Here is an 18,387-nt window from a genome sequence, read left to right as displayed (position 1 = left end):
GTTGCAGGAAGAAAGAACTGTGTGACAAAGATGTAGAGGCCAGAATGCTGCAGTGCCTGGAGACGTTAGAGTTGGGAATGGAGGTGGTAGTGGGAGATAAGGCTGAAAAGTGAGTTGAGATGTCTTGGAATATTATGTGGAGAGATTTGGGTGTTAAGGAGGAAGAAATTGATAGCATTGGAACAGGTTACTGGGCAAGCTTCAACAAAGTTCTTTGTCCCTTCTTCCAGATATTACACTTTGGGGCATGGAGCTGGGCCTTCTGAGCATGCGGAGGGGAGAGCTGGCCCGGTTTCTGTTCAAACCGACCTATGCCTATGGAACACTGGGCTGTCCGCCCTTGATCCCCCCAAACACCACTGTCCTGTTCGAGATTGAGCTGCTTGACTTCCTGGATTCTGCTGAGTCAGACAAGTTTTGTGCCCTCTCATCTGTAAGTTCTGGAGCACAGATGTCAGCACTTTGTAGAGAAAGGGTTGAGTTTATTGTGTTTTGGTAATTATCCTGCCCTGCTGATGATCCTCTAGCCCAGGTCCCACCCTAAGGATCCTGTGCAGTGGTGGTGGAGTTCCCTCACTTTCCAGTATTGCCCGTCTCAGTTATGTCTGTTGTGTGTGGGTAACTGTGCTAGGCCAAGGTCAGGCTGTGGTTTTGTTATGGACCAGCAGTTTAAGCTGATCTTTTAATTTTCCTTTGCCCTACTTCTCCCTGCAAAACAGTAAACATTTGCTTCTCAACATTATGTTTGGGTTCTAGCAAGTCAGGCATTGGTAGCTCATAATTAAGGTGACCGTATGTATAATTTGTTACCCAGCCTAGGACAGTTGAGAGTGAAAGGGACTATCAGCTGGATGGGATACCAGGACATCAGGTGTAAATTTCAAGTTTTTTGTGTCTTTGAACTTGAGTCAAATGAGGACATATGGCCTCTATCCTCATAATTTAAATATTGCCATTTCTTTGTTGCCTTTAACCCATCCCATAGAGATAGGGCCTTTAATCTCATCAGCAGTCATGTGCAGTCTGTGTCATGCTATTTCACACTGACTCTGTATGCGACCTTAAAGGTCCACCCCAGGTTTACATCTGTATATGGTATCTCTCCAGCTAAACAGCCCCTTTTTAAAAATCTTTACACAGTACAGAGGTTCTTGCATATGCCTGGGTCGCATCTCTGGTGTACTGATTTAGAATCTCTGGGGGTGGAGCCAAGACATCTGTGTATAAAAAGAGGCTCTTTGGGTGATTCTGATATGTACTCAAGGTAGTGCATTTTGTCTATAAAGACCAGTAGGGCCCTGGGCAGACCAAGACCTGTTAAATGCTTAGTGGATAAATGGCTGTTGTGAGTCCTGATTTCTGTGTTTGACAAGTTCCATCAGTTTCTAATCCCATGGGAAACTGCTGCTTTAGGGAGCATCTCTTGGAGGTCTACGGAAGTAGCTCTCCTTTTGGCTTTAGTCTGTGAAGTGGGAGCAGTGATAACACCGTCCTGTCGTGGCTTCTGTTGAAAATTCACAGAGATGACCTCTGCAGAGACGTCTAACCCAGTGCCTGGCACACATACAGCAGTAAACAAAAGTTCATAATCTGAAGGAGAAAAACTAACAACTGTAATTATACTTGCATCGTGGCTTTCAGTTTCTCTGCTGGTGTCCTTGTCTTTGATATCCAGGAACAACAAGATCAATTTCCACTTCAGAAGGTCCTAAAAGTGGCAGCTACTGAACGGGAGTTTGGCAACTACCTTTTCCGTCAAAATCGTTTCTATGACGCCAAAGTGAGATATAAACGGGTAAGAATGCTTTAGAAGAGTGTTTAGACCCTGAAAATTTCCTTGTTTAAAAGACATAGACCTGTCTCTTTCCCCGGTTGTGTACTCTTCATACACAACCATTAAGAAAAATCTCATTAAACCTCCTCGTGTCAGATGGCTGATGACTGGGAGAGGGGACAAGGGATTTGAGGGGAACCTGTAATGGCCTGTGTCTGGTACTAGATGCTGGTTTCATGGCTTTGTTCAGGCTCTGAAAATTCATTGAGCTGTACACTTACTTTTGTGCTTAGCTGTGTGTGTCTGTGTACGTATATACGTATATAACATGCAAATATGTATATATACGTGTGTATTCATGTATATGTAGGTATGTATATACATATACATATATAAAGTTTTTTAAATCCAGTAAAAATTTTTAAAATTCTCATTAGTGTTAAGTCCTTGGTTTACCAATTTATTTTTCTACTCCTCTGTGAAGTTTGCTGTCTTCATTTTCTGTCCAACAGTGGAGATTCATCTAACTCTCTGAGGTTACTCCATTTTCAACAAGCTCCTGATTGTGATTTTGCTTCTTGTGTAGGTTATGATGACAGGAATTCACTGTGCTTTGTAACTCAGTCAACAAATATTATGAGCACTTTCTGTGTGCTATACTCTATGCCTTAGGTTCTAGACACAAACAGGACAGAGTTTAGAGTCTAGGAGTATTCTGATTTTATGTCTCATTTATGTACTGAGCCTAAATCATTCAGGATTTGCATTTGGCTGCAAGCAACAGAATCCTGAAAAACAGTTCTTTAAGTAAACTAAAGATTTAATTTTTCCTCACATAAAAAGGGAGGCAGTTCAAGGTTGATATAACAGTTCCATGAACCCACCATGGATTCAAGTTCTTTCTGTCTTCCATCTGACCTGCCATTAAATGTGTCCTTGGGCTTTTTTTTTCCTCCAAGATGATCATTCAACATCTAACATCACATGATCATCTGGGCAGGAAGAAGGGAGGGGAGAAGAGTCTGGTGTGTTTATGACTTCCCTTTATATTTCACTGGCCATGTTAAATGGGCACCCTTAGCTGTACAGGGAGCCAGGAAGAGTACTTTTTAAGTGAGTACATTGCTGCTTTGAATGGAATGGAGGTGGTTAGGAGAAGAGGAGGGGAATAGATATTGGGTAAGCAGCTAACAGTATCTGCCACATTTCGTTTATATGAATATGCTTCAGAAATAGAAAAAGGGAGAGCATGCATGTACCTGTCTTTTGGAATGCTGACAAAAATCAAGTTCTTAAACTTGGAAGGTACAGATTTTGGCTCATGGTTAGGATGAATCGTAACTTGGAAGGTACAGATTTTGGCTCATGGTTAGGATGAATCGTGGATAATATTTGCAAAGTTTCTTGAGAGCCTGCTCCCTTGAAAAAACATTTTCCCATATAAAACAGACCACTCTTCCCATAACTTAGTCCTATTTCATAGGTCTGATCCCCTGAGGCAGTCACTTTTTAATAATATCTGCTGTTTTTCTGGTATTCTGCATTTATAAATAACGTGCTTTAGTTGCTCTTTTTTTTTTTTTTTTTTTTTTAGTTTCAAGTATACAGTACATTGGTTGGACATCTATATAGTTCGTAAAATTATCCCCCTAGTTGCTCCTTCCTTCCCCTGACCCTCCACCTAGCCAACATATTAATGCTGACTGCATTCCCTATGCCGTGCTTCCCATCCCTATGACCATCCATCAGCTACTAATTTGTACTTCTTTAACCCTTCACTCTATTCTCCCAACTCCCCCAAACCCCATCCTCTCTGTCTGTCATCAAATTGTCTACTATATTTGTGAGTCTCTTTTTGATTAGTTTGTTCTTTTATTCCTTAGATTCCGCATATAAGTGAAAACATATAGTATTTATCTTTGTCTACCTTAAATACCTTTGAGGTCCATCAAAGCAGTATCTTTTTCCATCCCCTTCCTTTTATATATAGAGGTTTTGTTTTCTTATCCTGTCAGCCACTCTGTCTTTTGGTTGGAGCACTTAATTCTTTTCTATTTAAGGTACTTACTGATAGGAATGTAGTTGTTACCATTCTTTATTCCTGTTTTTGATAATATGCTTTTTTTCTTAAATCTCTCCAACATTTCCTATAATACTGGCTTGGTGGTAATAAATTCCTTTAGCTTATTTTAGTCTGGGAAGCTCTTTATCTGTCCTTCAATTCTAAATGATAGCTTTGCTGGATAAATTATTCTTGGTTGTAGATCCTGGGTCTTCATCCTGTCGAATATTTTGTTCCAAGTCCTTTTGTCCTGCATAGTTTCTTTTGAGAAATCAGCTGCCGATCTTATGAGTGCTCCCTTGTAGGCAACTGTTTTTCTCTTGCTGCTTTTAATATTTTTTCTTTGTATTTAACCTTTGGCATTTTAATTATGATGTGTCTTGGTGTGGGCCTCTTTAGATCCCTGATTTTTGGAATTCTCTGAGCTTCCTGGGGTTTTATGTCCATTTCCTTCACCAGGTTAGGGAAGTTTTCCATCATTATTTCTTCAAACAGCTGTTCAACATCTTGATTTTCTTCAGTTATGCCAATCAGATGGATATTTGGACTCTTAATAGTGTCCCATATGCTTCTTAAATTATATTTCTAGTCTTGGCATCTTATCTCTTGCAATTCTGATTGTGTGTCCTTGGCTTTCCTGTCCTCTAGATAGGGCATTTGATCCTTTATTCACTTTGTTTATTCCATTTAATATACTTCTCATCTCAGATAATTTGTTCTCCATTTCAGACTGGTTCCCTTTTATAATTTCCATTTCCATTTTTATGTTTTTTTAAATCTCTTTGTTGAAGTTCTCACTGAATTTATCTACACTTCCTAAAGTTCATTGAGCATCTTTATAACCAGTGTTTTGAACTCTGCATCTGTTAAATTACTTGACTCCATTATATCTGGATCTCTGGTCTGTTTTGTCATATGGTTTCTGCTTCTTTGTCTTCCCATTTTGGCTGCCTTTCTGTGTCTGTTTCTATATAGTAAGCAAAGCTCCTAATTCTCTTGGTCTTATTATTGTGGATTTGTGAAGTAAGTGTCCAGTGGCACAGTCCTGAGAGGGGTTCAGCTGCAGGCCAAATTTAGCCTAAGCTTGGATGGGGCCCCAAGTTGGGGGATGCAGGGTTTCAGGGAATCCACTGGGTGAAGCAACCTCTGTTATCCAGTTTGATGACGTCACGGCTAAGGTGGCGCTATTTCTGGTGCACTAGAAGTGGGGAGGGCTCAAGAGGGAACAATGGATACCGCCAGCACTTCTGCACAGAGCGAGGCTTACCTGGACCCTCACTCCGACAATGTCTCCCTGTAAGTCCCTGGTGCCTCCTGCATGCAGCAGAACCAGCACTGGTGCTCAGAACGAGCAGGTCTGTCACTGTGAAAATCTGCTCATGGACACGGCCCCTTTAAGAGGCGTCTGCTGCTGCCGCAGCCTCCGTCTCATTCAGCTGCTCAGACCAGGCAGCCCCACGGCCTTGCCTCATCCTACATTCTGCCGTTACAAAGTGCTTTCTTGGATTTCTCCCTAGTTGTATGGCTTATTCCTTTAGACCCCAGGCAAGTTTTCCTTGCTGCTGCTCCTTGTTTCCGTCACAACTTTGATTTGGTTGCCAGAGGGGTGAACAGAGCTGCTGTCATCTACGCCATTTTTTTTCCTCCTTTATTTGCTCTTTTTGATGTTTTTTTTTAAATTTCTCATTACACTGTCTCTCATTTCTGCTTTCTCAGTATTGTCATAATTTTTAAAATAGGTATTCAGTGTTACATTATCGAGGTTATATAGTGTTATACCTGCTGAGCCAAGCTCCTCACTATGCTTACATCCCCTTCCTTGTGAGCAGTCCCTTTTTGTACCTTGAATTGCCTCTTTTTTGCCTAGTTTTCTCTATACCTACCACCATTTCTTCCTAAACTTTCTCACAACAGTAGCATGCCACTTCTAGCTACTTTCCATGGGATCATGCCTCTGTTCGTCTAGCAGTTCCATGTTTTCTTGGGATTTCTGCCTGGAGCTCCAAGTCAGACAGAAGCTCTTTGGGCCTGCTATACAGCTCTTATTCCAGGGCTGCTCTGTGATTCTGTTTTGTGGATTTCATGTTGTTTTTCTCAGTTTACTCCCTTGTTTTGGTGGAGCATTATCCTTGCATGTCTAAAAATACACTTTAAACTTCACACTTAACAGGTAGTGTAACAGTATAGAATTCTAGGATGCAGAATTTAAGTCACCAGCCCTCAGATATTAAAGGATAATGTTGCAGCTTTTAGAATTGCTATTAAGTCTGATACCAGTTAGGTTCCTATTCCTTGATATGTGACCTTTTATGTTCTTATGGAGACTCAAGAAGCTTTTTACTTACAGTGTTCTTAAATTTTACAGTGATGTTCCTCTGTGTGTGTGTGTGCGTGCGCATTTTTAAATTTGTTGTATTGAGCTCTTCGTTTCATTCCGGAAATTTGTCATCAGCTCTGAGAAACTTTTCTTGAGTTCTTGCTTTGATAATTTACTCTTGTTTCTGTCTTCTCTTTTTTCTGGAACTTGTTAATTGACTATCAGACCTAGATTGAACTAGGTTTCCTTTTTTTTTCTTTCTCTCAATGTTCATCTTTTCTCTTTTTTGTTTCACCGTATGGGAGTTTTCCTTGACTTTATTTGCCTTCTCTTCTAATGAGTGTTTCATGTATACATTATCTTCTCTCATCTCTTTAGATTATCGATTCTAATTTTTCATCTTCTTTTTGTGTCTGAGTTTTTTTTAACCTCAGTTCTTTTCTTGTTTGGTTTTCTGTCCATTGGAGACTGCTCATTTGCATTAGGTTTGGCTATAAGTCACATAGACTCATAATAAGTGACCCTAAAGATAGATATTTCTTACTAATGTAAAAGGCTTGAGGTATGTAAACAAGGGCTTATTGGTATTTATATTCCGCAATGTTCTCAGGTACCTAGACTCCTTCCGTCTGACTGCCTGTTTCCAGGGTGGGACTCTGGGCCTTGTGGTCCAGGATGGTGTCCTATAAGGCAGGGATCTTCAACCCTGACCCCAACATGGACTGGTCCATGGCATGTTAGGAACCAGGCCGTACAGCAGGAAGTTAGCGGTGGGCCAGCGAGCAAAGCTTCACCTGTATTTGCAGCCCTTCCCCAGCGCTAGCATCACCTCAGCTCCACCTCAGATCATCGGGCATTAGATTCTCATGGGAGCACTGGTCCCTGATGCCGAAAAGGTTGGGGACCACTGCTTTAAGGTCTAGGCAGTAGAAGGGAAAAGAGGTCTGAAGGCATGTATCTATGACATTTGTACTGAATTATGTTTTCCAGAACCTATTCTCCTGGCCATAACCAGCTCTAAGAAAGGTTAGCAAATATCTATATTCTGGTTGTACATGTTCCCAGAAAAAAATTCTATTACTGTGGAAGAAGAAGGAACAGCTACTGGGACACAGGAGGCTCCCTCTTCCACAGAGGCTTTTCCCAAATGTCTGTTGATTTTTGGCTGTCCATAAGGATTTGAAAGAGGCATCAAAAACTTATTGGAAACTCCAAGTGCTTGGTGGGGCAGATTGCATTGCAATCAGATAGACTCCCACTTATCAGTATGCAGATGTTTTCTCTTGAGTCATTCAGTTCTCCATTTCCTACCCAGTGTAAACGCCTAACTACCAGTGTCCTGGCAGCTGAACAGGGAAACAGGACAGAGGTTCTCAGTGGCTATTATTGAAACTGTCATCTAATAATCCTGTTATCGGTATACCTCCTTCCTATCCTCCGTCTGCTGTCCCGGAATTGAGAGCTTCTTTGGTTCCTGTCTCTAGAAAATAGACACTGTATATGCCTCCTGAGGTGGTGGGAACATCTGGACCCAAAGGGACAGGGAGTGGGAAAGAACATTCAACCTGTCTTTTATCCCCACTTCTGTACTCTGATGTCTCTGATTCCTAGTCCTGCCAATTCCCAGTGCTCTCAGGGCTTTGAGCTGTAGACCAGCCCCTTGTCTTACTCTTCTCTGCCAATTCAGTCACAACACTGCCATCCACTCTGAGACATCGGGCTTGTCACTGTCTTTCTAGTTAGACAATGCCTTTCTACTCCTTAGGGCAGGACAGAACAGAAGATGTGTGTGAAGTCGGCCTCACTCCATCGGAAGCTTTGCATAGCTGTTCCTATTAGAAGTGTCCTCAGAAGCAGATTGACATTTATTGAGCACCACTGTGTTTTCAGCCTTTTGTTCAGCTTTCTGTGGGACACACAAAAGTATCAGGTGGAGTTCTTGCTCTCAAAGACCTTTAATTTAGGTATGGTACCTAGTACTGTAGCTTTTCAGAGAAGAGGAAGATTTTTGTAGGCTAGAGCATCGGGTAGCAGCTTTTTGGAGGAAATGCCACTTTAACTGAGTCTAGAGGGATGAAATGGCAGAGGCGTAGAGGTGGAGAGATTAACTCTGGGCAGGAGAAGAAAATGAGGAAAGGTGTAGAAGTGACCAGAGCCTATTCAGGGGGAGGTTGGCAGATACCTAGTCTAAAACACAGGCCACATTTGAAGAATAGCAAGCAGGGAAATAATGTAATTAGATTCAGGAAAATGCTTAAATGTGAATAGATGGATTTGGACTTGATGAAGAGGATGGAGGGGAACCACTGGGAGAGAGTGAGTTAATAAAAGTAATATTTAGGGATGAGCCAGTGGTTAATAGGATGCAGGTAGTGCCACACTCACAAGAGCCAATTGTAAAATTTTAAGGAATTTTTTGCAAGGTTGTTAACATTACTTTGGTAGCTTGAAATCAGCCATGGTGGAAATAATTACACCACAGGAATAGGCAAACACTAGAGGGCCCCTCTGCCCACGTGACCTGGCCATTAAACAACAGCACACCACTGTATGCAGTGCGTGTTGAAGGGATAGACTTTCATTAACGAGTCTCTGTCCCATGATAGGCACTATATGAGGCATGTGACAGCTACCCTGTTACAGGGACCCAGGAATGTGTTGAAGAAGGTATGAGTTGTACGAATAGAAGAAAAAGTTCTGGAAATACTTTAAAAAATGAGTGATTAGACTTGAAGTTTTGCATATAAGTGAAGAAAGAAACGAAGAATAATATTTAAGCTTTCTGGTTTGAAAAACAGGAATAACTGGGAAAGAAGAGCTTTTAAACTTCAGTTTTGATCACTAATGAGGATGGCTGAGTAAAGATGGCCTGTAGAAGACAGCGACATTGTTTCATGTTTCGATTTAAATATGGGACCAGAGTTTGGGTGAGAGATCCAGGCTGGTGATAATGAGACCTGAATCAATTTAGATAGTGTGAGGGCAGTGGACAGACACCGGTGTAATGACTGTCCAGGACTTAGGAAAGTAAAGATGAAGGAAGACTTGTGACTTTTCTGCCTACAATACCATTTTCTCTGACGTATTTTCCACTTCTTTCATTCTGCTAGCATGTTCCAATGGAGTCTTCTCTATTAGTCACACTGACACTACTCAAGTTTTAACTTCATCACTTTTTTTCTTTACTATTATTGTGGAGATATAATTCACATACCATTCAGTTTACACTTTTAAAATGTATAGTTCTTTGGTTTTTAATATATTCACAAAGTTGTATAACTATCACCACAATCTCAGAACATATCCATGCATACCTGTTAGCAGTTATCATTACCCCCACCCATTGGTAATCCCTATTTTACTTTCTATTTCTATGGATTTGCCTATTCTGGACATTACATGTGAATAAAATTATTAAATATGTGGTTCTTTATGTCTGCCTTCTTTCCCTTAGCAAAATGTTTTAAAGATTCATCTGCTTTGTAGCATGTATTAGTACTTCATTCTTTTTAAAAATATTAATTTCATTTTTAAACTGTGGTAAAATGGGCATATTTTACAATTTTAATGCATTTTTAGGTGTACAGTCCAATGGTATTAAGTACATTCACAAAGTTATGCAGCTATCACCACTACCCATTTCCAGAACTTTTTCAACATCCCAAATGGAAATTCTTTACTCATTAAATAGTAGCTCCTTTCCCTGTTCCTTTCAGCCCCTGGTAACCTCTTTTCTACTTTCTGTCTCTATGAATTTGCCTATTATGGATAATCATAGGTGAAATCATATAATATTTGTTCTTTTGAGACTGGCTTCTTTCACTTAGCATCATGTTTTCAATCTATGTCGTAGAGTCTACCAAATTTCATTCATTTTTAAAGCTGAATATTGTATGAATCTCACTGCCTTTTGTTTTTGTCCATTCATCAGTTGGTAGACATTTAGGTTGTTTCCACTTTTTGGCCATTAGAAATAACATTGCTATGAACATTTGTGTACAAGTTTTTGTGTAGACATATGTTTTTACTTCTTTTGGGTATGCACCTACGAGTGCAATTGCTGGGTCATATTTTAACTTTTTAAAAAACTGCCATACTATTTTCCATAGTGGCTGCAACATTTCATGTTCTCACCAACAATACAAAGGTTTCACACCAAGACTTATTTTCTGTTTTTAAAATTATAGCCATCCTAGTGGCTGTGAAGTGGCATCTCTCTCTCTGATGTTTATTTCCATTTTCCTGGTGGCTAATGATGTTGAACATCTTTTCATGTGCTTATTGGCCATTTGTATGTTCTCTTTAGAGAAATGTCTGTTCAGATCTTTTGCCCATTTTTAATTGGGTTGTCTTTTTATTGTTGAGTTGTAAAAGTTCTTTATCTTGGATACGACGCCTTTATCAAATAGGATTTAAAAATTTTTCTTCCAATTTACGGGTTATCATTTCACTCTTTTTAGGAATGTACAAATGTCTTTTTTTTCAAAACTACAAAATGAATTACCTGTAGATAATGACAGAAGTAAACCATTCATTATATTTGTCAGCTTAAACCAGTAACAATGGTTTATAGGGGTTTTCTTAAACATCAGCCAGCCTCTTCATTTTCTTCACTTTTTGGATAGTGCCCTTTGAAGCACAGACATTTTTAATTTTGATGAAGTCCAGTTTATTCTTTCATTGGTTATGCCTTCGATGTCACATCTAAAACGATAGTCTGAGGTCACAAAGATTGGCACCTATGTTTCCTTCTAAGAGTCTTATAGTTTAGCTCTTACATTGAGGTCGATGATGCATTTTAAGTTAGTTTTTGTATATAGTCTGAGGTAGAAGTCTAACCTCATTTTTTGCACGTTGATATCCAGTTGTCCCAGCACCATTTATTGAAAAGGCTACTCTTTCCCCCATTGAATGGTGTTGGCACCCTTGTTGAAAATCAGTTGACTGTAAATGTATAGGTTTGAGGAGATCAAATATATGGTAGCTGAAGGAAACTGGACTTTGGGTGGTAAACACACAATAGAATATACAGATGTCAAATGGTAATGTACACCTGAAAATTATATAATTGTATTAACCAATGTTACCCTAATAAACTTAATTAAAAATTTACAAAATAAAAAAAATCAGAAATCTACCCTGCTTTTTGCCTCAGTAAGTGCTTTGTAGCCAGGGAAATAGTTCTGATTCTTAGCCCAAAGAAATGCTGGAGTGTTGTCTTTGCAAAGGATCAAGAAGTGAGATCTATGTTTCTAATAAATCCTTCTGTTATAGTTTATAAACTACAAATGTTAACTTTCCTTGGGGGTCTTCCAAGTTTTAACCAATAAAATGCCAACCAATTTTGGAATTAAAAATAAGTGTATAGGTTTGTTTCTGGACTTTGAGTCTGCATTGTCAATTCTGGTCCATTGATCTATATGTCTTTATGCCAGTACGATACTGGCTTGGTTACTGTAGCTTTGTAATAAGTTTTGAAATTAGAAAGTGTGAGTCTTCCAAATTCTCTTTTTATTATTTGTTTTGGCTATTCAGGATCCCTTGAATTTTAATATGAATTTTTAGATCAGCTTGACAATTTCTGCAAAAAAGGATATTGAAATTTGGGTATGGTTGCATTGAATCTGTAGACCAATTTGGGGAATATTGCCATCTTACAATCCACGAACACGAGATGCCTTTACATTTATTTAGGTCTTCTTTAATTTCTTCCAACAGTGTTTTGTAGTTTTTGGTGTACAAGTCTTACACTTTAAAATTTATTGCTATTTATTCTCTTCGATAGTATTGTAAGTGGAGTTTTTAAATTTCATTTTGGGGTTGTTTATTGCTAGAGTATAGTAACATAATTAACTCATGTGTTGATCTTATGTCCTGCAACTTAGCTGAACCAATTTTAGCTCATAATAGTTTTTTTGTTGCTTCTTAGGGTTTTCTGTGCATAAGATTATGTCACTCCTCTTGACCACCTGTCTTCCCTCTCCACAGGCCTTGTTACTTCTCCGCAGGCGATCAGCACCCCCTGAAGAGCAGCACTTGGTGGAGGCCGCCAAGCTTCTTGTTCTCCTTAATCTGTCCTTTACATACCTGAAGCTGGAGCGACCCACCACAGCCCTGCGCTATGGAGAGCAGGCTCTGATCATTGACCAAAAGAATGCCAAGGCCCTCTTCCGGTGTGGACAAGTGAGTTGGAGGACAGGGACTTGGGAACAAATGCCCAAGAGAAGGTAGCAGCAGTGTTCAACTCCAGCACTGCAAAAATGCTGTCTTTCCCAAGTATGCTTTTAAAATTCTGTTCTTTCACAGGCCTGTCTCCTCATGACTGAGTATCAGAAGGCCCGGGATTTTCTAGTTCGAGCTCAGAAGGAACAGCCCTTCAATCATGACATCAATAATGAGCTGAAGAAACTGGCCAGGTGAGACCTCTGTTTGCACTCCTGCAAACAGAAAGGCCTGTGATGCTGCTGCAGTTCTGGTCTCCACCTGGGTGTGTTGTCCAATACACATTATGAAGCAGCACCCCCTAGAGCTAGTTTTATGAAGTGCTCAGTACTCTAAACCAGCAGCTCCCAGTGGGGTAGTGGGACAAACCTCTAAACTATACCTGTCTGGATGATTTCCCATCTCCCTCTTTTACCCTTCTCCCTTCAAATAAGCACCCCCAAAGAGGAGGGCCAGTGTAGTTTTTAAAAAGGCCTTGTTCTTCAGATACTCTTCCTACTTGCCTCCAATAGAGAACTGCTGTTCTCAACTGACCGTAGAAAGTTGTCTTACAGAGCAGCGGTCCCCAACCTTTTTTGGCACCAGGGACCGGTGTTCCTATGAGAATCTAATGCCTGACGATCTGAGGTGGAGCTGAGGTGGTGACGCGAACACTAAGGAGCAGCCACAAATACAGATGAAGCTTTGCTTGCTTGCCTGCCACTCACCTCCTGCTGTGTGGCTCTGTTCTAACAGGCCACGGACGGATACCAGTCCGTGGCTTGGGGGTTGGGGACCCCTGTTATAGACCCTAGTTTGATATGACGTTGATCTTTCAGGTCTGATTCATACCTATAGGGTGACTTTCTTGTTACCCAAGTGATACCTCTACCAGTCTTTGAGTAATGTAACTTTTTTTTTTAACCTTTTCTGATTATAGAAATTATGTGTTTATTGTAGAAAACTTTGAAAATATCAACATATAAATAGAAATCACCCATAATTCTATTTCCTCATCATACAACCACTGTTTTTTTAATGTGGGTTTTGTTTTTGTTATTGCCGTTGTTCTGTATTGGCAAGATTCTCCTGTTAACATTAAACATTTGATCCAAATTGCTTAATTAAGCTTTCATGACATTAAAAAAAAGTCTGAGGTATTTGCACCTCTATATTTGGATCCAATTGTTGCAATTTCCTTTCTGATATTTAAGTATCCTGTCAGTTATATGAAGAAATTTTGGACTCTTAACCATTCTTTAGCGAGAAAATCTCAAGATAAGTTAGAGACCACTGAGTGTGAGGAGTCACTTGGCAAGACTCAGCTGGTAGCCTCACTGACTGGCTGCCAGCCTTCAACGTTGCTGTCTTTTCAACTTATGGTCTGTTTGTCCAAGGGCTTCTTCAGTAGTTCTTGGGCACCCCACTATCCCCGCTTCTCTCCAGCATTGCTTCCACCTCCTCCTGATTCAATTGAAAGCCCACTGGATTTTCAGTGTTTCTGGACCCGAGTGGAGAATTCCAGCCACCAGATGTCACCTCCTGCAAAGGCAGACCTTGTCTAACTATTGTGTATTTCTCTTTACAGTTATTACAGGGACTACACAGATAAAGAGAAAGAAATGTGCCACCGAATGTTTGCCCCTTGTGATAATGGCTCTACAGGTAGGAGAAAATTAAAGGTAATCAAAGGACTAAAGCATAAAAGGCTTTAGGATTTTGTCCAGGATGTGTAAAAGTGTGTTGGTTCTCCTTGGCCCACCAGTGGATAGTGACTATCTACAACCGAAGATGGGTGAGAGGAGTAGAAAAATTCCTTATAGAAGCTAATGACAAGTCTAGTACAGAATGCACACACTGCAGGCCTTCTCATAGAGAAGATAATAGAGAAGGTTGGAAAGTCCGTTCAGAGCCGGAGGGTAAATTTATAGGTTTAGGAAGCCTTAAGCTTTAAAATGAAAACATTTTTTTTCCTATTTTATATTAACCTTTCCCTCACAATAGCTTGAAACATGAAACTGTGATAGTCGTTAATGTGATGGTTTATCTGAGCTTTGAAATGACCAGTAATGCTTCTTTTAATCTGTTTTTTTTCCTGAAAACCTGAAAGTCTCCGGCCTCACTTTACACCTAACACATTGTTATAAGACAAAATCCAAATGTCAATGGGTAGGGATAGGCAGTGACTCTTAACTTCTGCTTACTATTAGAATTAGAGATTTGAAGTTGTCGGAACTAGCAGGGAGCAGAAGCTAATGTTCCTGCTGCAGTGTGCACCTTGTGATTTAGCAGGCACAGGGTTAAGGTTTCGCGTGGGTACATGAGCTAACCCACTAGGCTGGTGTACCATTACTTAAGAAAATTAATGGAAACAAAATCACCTGCCTTAAACACCTGCTTAGCTGAGTAGATAACTCTGCTCTCTTGAGAGAAGTTAAACAAGGGACAACAAGAAAACAGCTGCCCAACGGGCTCCTGGTGATAAATCTCTCCTTTGTTGCTACATCCCTCTACAAAAGAGGCTTGAGAGAAGAAGGCCATGAAAAGGCCTTTTCATCCCAGACGTTTTCACAAGTGATCTACAAACTGCTGCTCTCTGCCCTGTCAGAAACAACCTGCCAGTATCAGAAGTAAATATTGCATTCATCATTGACCCTGACCCTGGAACTCTGGCCTGCAGGTCTTTTGGGAGCATTGAAGTATTTGCAGGTCTTCTGAACTGAGACATGAGCCAGAGGACTTCTGTTTGTTTGCTATTAATGTCTAGTACAAATGGAGGGCTGGTAGCTTTTCGCCAGACATTTTTGACTGTGACATAGTATGTCCTGCCATTTAATGAAGATCCAGTTCTTCCAGGGTCTGTCCTAGAAACGGATCTTGGAAAACATAGCAGGGCAACAAGTTCCTTTTCCATTCTTTGTCTTTCCCTCCCAGCTTTCTGTCTGTTGGGCTTTTTGGAGCCTCATGATTTTTAGATGGTTTCCAATGCATTCCTAAATCTTGAGTATTCGTCTTCCCACCAGCAATGACTATCTATTGGGGTTTAAAGTGGCTGTGATTGTCATATTCCCACTGCTATTGTGGTTGTAACATATTTTGGCTTTTGTGTCTCTGGTGTTCTACGTGCTCCCCTTTTCTTCCATTGTACTTGTGCCAAGGCAGTCACTTAAAATGTCCATGTTTTTAGATTCTTTTGACAATCCAGTTGTGATGAAGTAGGACCATTTAAAATTTATCCTCAGATATTAGATACTCCTGACTCGTCTTCTAAGGTGTTAGACACTTCTGATGAGATGAGTGTTCTAAGCCTGACTGTAGTGGACAGGATTTTTGAGATCAGAGACCATGACTTTTTGATCTTTGTATTTTCTAGCATCTGGAACCATGCCTGGCACATGATTGGTGCTCAGTAAATGTTGGTTGGATCAAGTGTAAAATAGCTGAAATACTAGACTAGCCTCTTTAAAACCGTACCTGGCTGGTTTTATTGGCTCTTGTATTGGCTCTCAGGACTCTTATCAGTGCCAGTGACAGAAACCTATCTTTATCTAGCTTCAGCTAAAAATGAGATTTACTGAAGGGATCCTGGGATAGCTCACCAAATCAAAGGAGAAGTTGAACAACCAGTACTCAGGCAGGTACCTGCAGTCCTGAGGGCCTCATGGTCTCAGTCTCTCTGTTGTTTCATTCTCTCCCACCATAAGGAGGGCCCAGGCATCCATTTGCACAGCCTTTCTATTTGAGAGAGGGTTCTTCCTTATTCCACACTTCTTTCCTCTTCCTGTACCAAACATAGCTCCAGTTTGAAAAACCCTGAAGCAGAACTCTGGCCTGGTTTGGGGTGTGAGGGATCCCATGAGTGGCATTCCTTCCTAACACTACATAACAGGAACTGGAGGAGCAGTGATTGTCCAAAGTAAGAAGATCGCTATTCCCCAAAAGCTAGGGGATCGAGACAATGGGAAGACAAAGGGGAAGAGGCCCATCAAGGGTTTTTAGCTGTGGCAGCACTCACTGTTCTGCTTAGTCGTGACCTTTAGCCTTGCCATGATAGAGCAGTGGGTCATTTGCCAATTTGGTGAATTAGGAATCTCTTGGCAGCTCTTGCTGCTGGGAGCGCAACGGTGAAGAGCAGACATGTGCATAGTTCTGCCACACTGTCTTTTTCCTTAGTTTGGATTTTCAGAGAGTATGGCAAACACATACCTCTGGATGGGAATATTCTTGGGGAGAATCTAAAAGTCAAGATGAAGGTCAGTGTTTGACTCATGTACATCAGAAGACCTAAAGATTTCTAGCAAACCCAAAGCTAATATTTGATAAGCTGTTTTGAAACTGTATTCTGTGTGGTTTGCATTGCAGCGGAGGCAGTATTCCTGTTTGTATATAATCCATTCAAACTTTCATAAATAGATATTTACTAACTATGTACTTGGTTAAGACCTCACATAGCGCCATCCACAGTAGTAGCTTTTGTAACAGATGCCAGCATAGCTGGAAACATTTGGGTTAGTGTTCTAACATTTTTCTTCATTCTGTTTCTGTACCTTTCGTTGTCATCTTTGTTTAGAGTTTGAGTTGTAGCCTTCCTATCCAAACATGCTAATGTCTGAGACCCCTGCCATACTTGATGTCTGGAAAAGAGATGTGCAGTGAGCACTATAGCTATTCTCAACTATTTAAAATTTACTTACCATAAGTGAATTTGTTCTGTGGTTTCCAAAGGGCAAGTCCAGTAGGGGAACATAATAGGAAGACAAAACTTGGCTTGTTATGAAAGATTCACTAATTGTCCTCCCAGAAGTGATATTAATCTGTTTCAGCATGGGGAGCGCACATGGAACAGTGCCATTTTTGACTGCTTTTTGAGAATGGCCTTATGGCGAACATCTGCTCCCCAGCCAAACTTTTCCACTATGTCCCACAGGGATGTGGGTTGTCTTGGGAGCTGGTGCATTCCCTGCTAGGGTCTATCTGAGCAAAGGTAGAGGGCCCCTTGGAGATAGGAGAGGGACTCCTGAAATTAGACGGCCTTCCTGTTCCTTCCAAGTCTAGTGTTTTACCATCAGGCACTTAACAGACTTGCAGACAGTGGCATCTTCCATCCCTAAAGCACTTCTTGTAGAGATGGAATATGAAGTCCTGCACTCAGCATCAGAAAAACCACACCAGACCAGGAAGTGGGAGAGACCTGCTTCAAGAGCAAAGATGTTGCCTGGTTCAGAATGTACCCAATGTTAGGCATGGCTGTCAAAAAAAAATAGCATCATGTTTGAGGGAGGAGAAAGGTCCGGCTGCACCACCACAGACAGCCTCCCTTCACTACTTACTTCTTCCCCAGGTACCTCTTGAGGGCTGATGTTTTTCATGCACTGTGGTAGGTGCTGGTCTGCAGCAGGCGGTGCTCTTGGGAGGACAGGACAGTCAGTCAAATCACAGAGTACACAAGAAGAGCGCCATGAGAGGAAACATCTTGATCAGAGAAGAGCTTTGTTGAGGCCGTCCTGAAGCTGTGGAGGGCAACACAAGGCTTTGGGAGGGAGGAATGGGGGCAGTGGGTAAGCAGAGAAGACAAGAAATTCAGAACTGAGGTCAGTATGTAGAGCAGGTATTTTCCTGGCATTTCAGTCCTCTTTGGACTGTGGGCTGTGCCCTGTAGGCATCAAAGGAGGGGAAAGATGTGATCAGAGCCGAGATGATCTAACAGGCTCACGTAAGAAGGGGCTGAAGGTGCACAGTCAGGGGCACATTGGGGGCACTTCTACCAAGTCTGGCAGGTGGAAGGTGTTCAAAAGGTGATGAAAGCCTGGAGGTAAACAACCAGCAGAAATTGAAAGGACACAGGACAATGAGGCCTCTCATCTGGAATGGATGAGAAGGTGCTTTTAGTCAAAAGAATGCTAGTGACAGATGGGAATGTAGCTGCAGGATGATGGCCATAATGCCAAAGGGTCTGCAAGGTGACTTGTGGGCAATGGCAGAAGAAACTGAAGCTGTTTATTCTGGAGGAGAGAAGCTTTAAGTGGTGCTTAT

The 18,387-nt window shown here is 41.0% G+C and overlaps 1 protein-coding gene across 1 annotated transcript in view; it reads left to right on the top strand.

The window, feature by feature from the left end:
• FKBP6 (FK506 binding protein 6) overlaps positions 1 to 18,153 on the top strand; it is a 21,756-nt gene extending 3,603 nt beyond the window's left edge. Inside the window, exons 6-10 of the mRNA XM_011371678.2 lie at positions 1,676 to 1,795; positions 12,142 to 12,336; positions 12,460 to 12,569; positions 13,943 to 14,019; positions 18,014 to 18,153. Of these exons, the coding sequence (XP_011369980.2) occupies positions 1,676 to 1,795; positions 12,142 to 12,336; positions 12,460 to 12,569; positions 13,943 to 14,019; positions 18,014 to 18,153 (642 nt within the window). The remainder of the gene's footprint in view (positions 1 to 1,675; positions 1,796 to 12,141; positions 12,337 to 12,459; positions 12,570 to 13,942; positions 14,020 to 18,013) is intronic.
• The last annotated feature ends 234 nt before the right edge of the window (positions 18,154 to 18,387 follow it).

The sequence above is a fragment of the Pteropus vampyrus genome, unplaced genomic scaffold, assembly GCF_000151845.1.
Source record: "Pteropus vampyrus isolate Shadow unplaced genomic scaffold, Pvam_2.0 Scaffold193, whole genome shotgun sequence".
NCBI classification, from domain to species: domain Eukaryota; kingdom Metazoa; phylum Chordata; class Mammalia; order Chiroptera; family Pteropodidae; genus Pteropus; species Pteropus vampyrus.
Note: the sequence above shows the minus strand (reverse complement) of the source record. Positions and strands in the feature narration are given on the sequence as shown.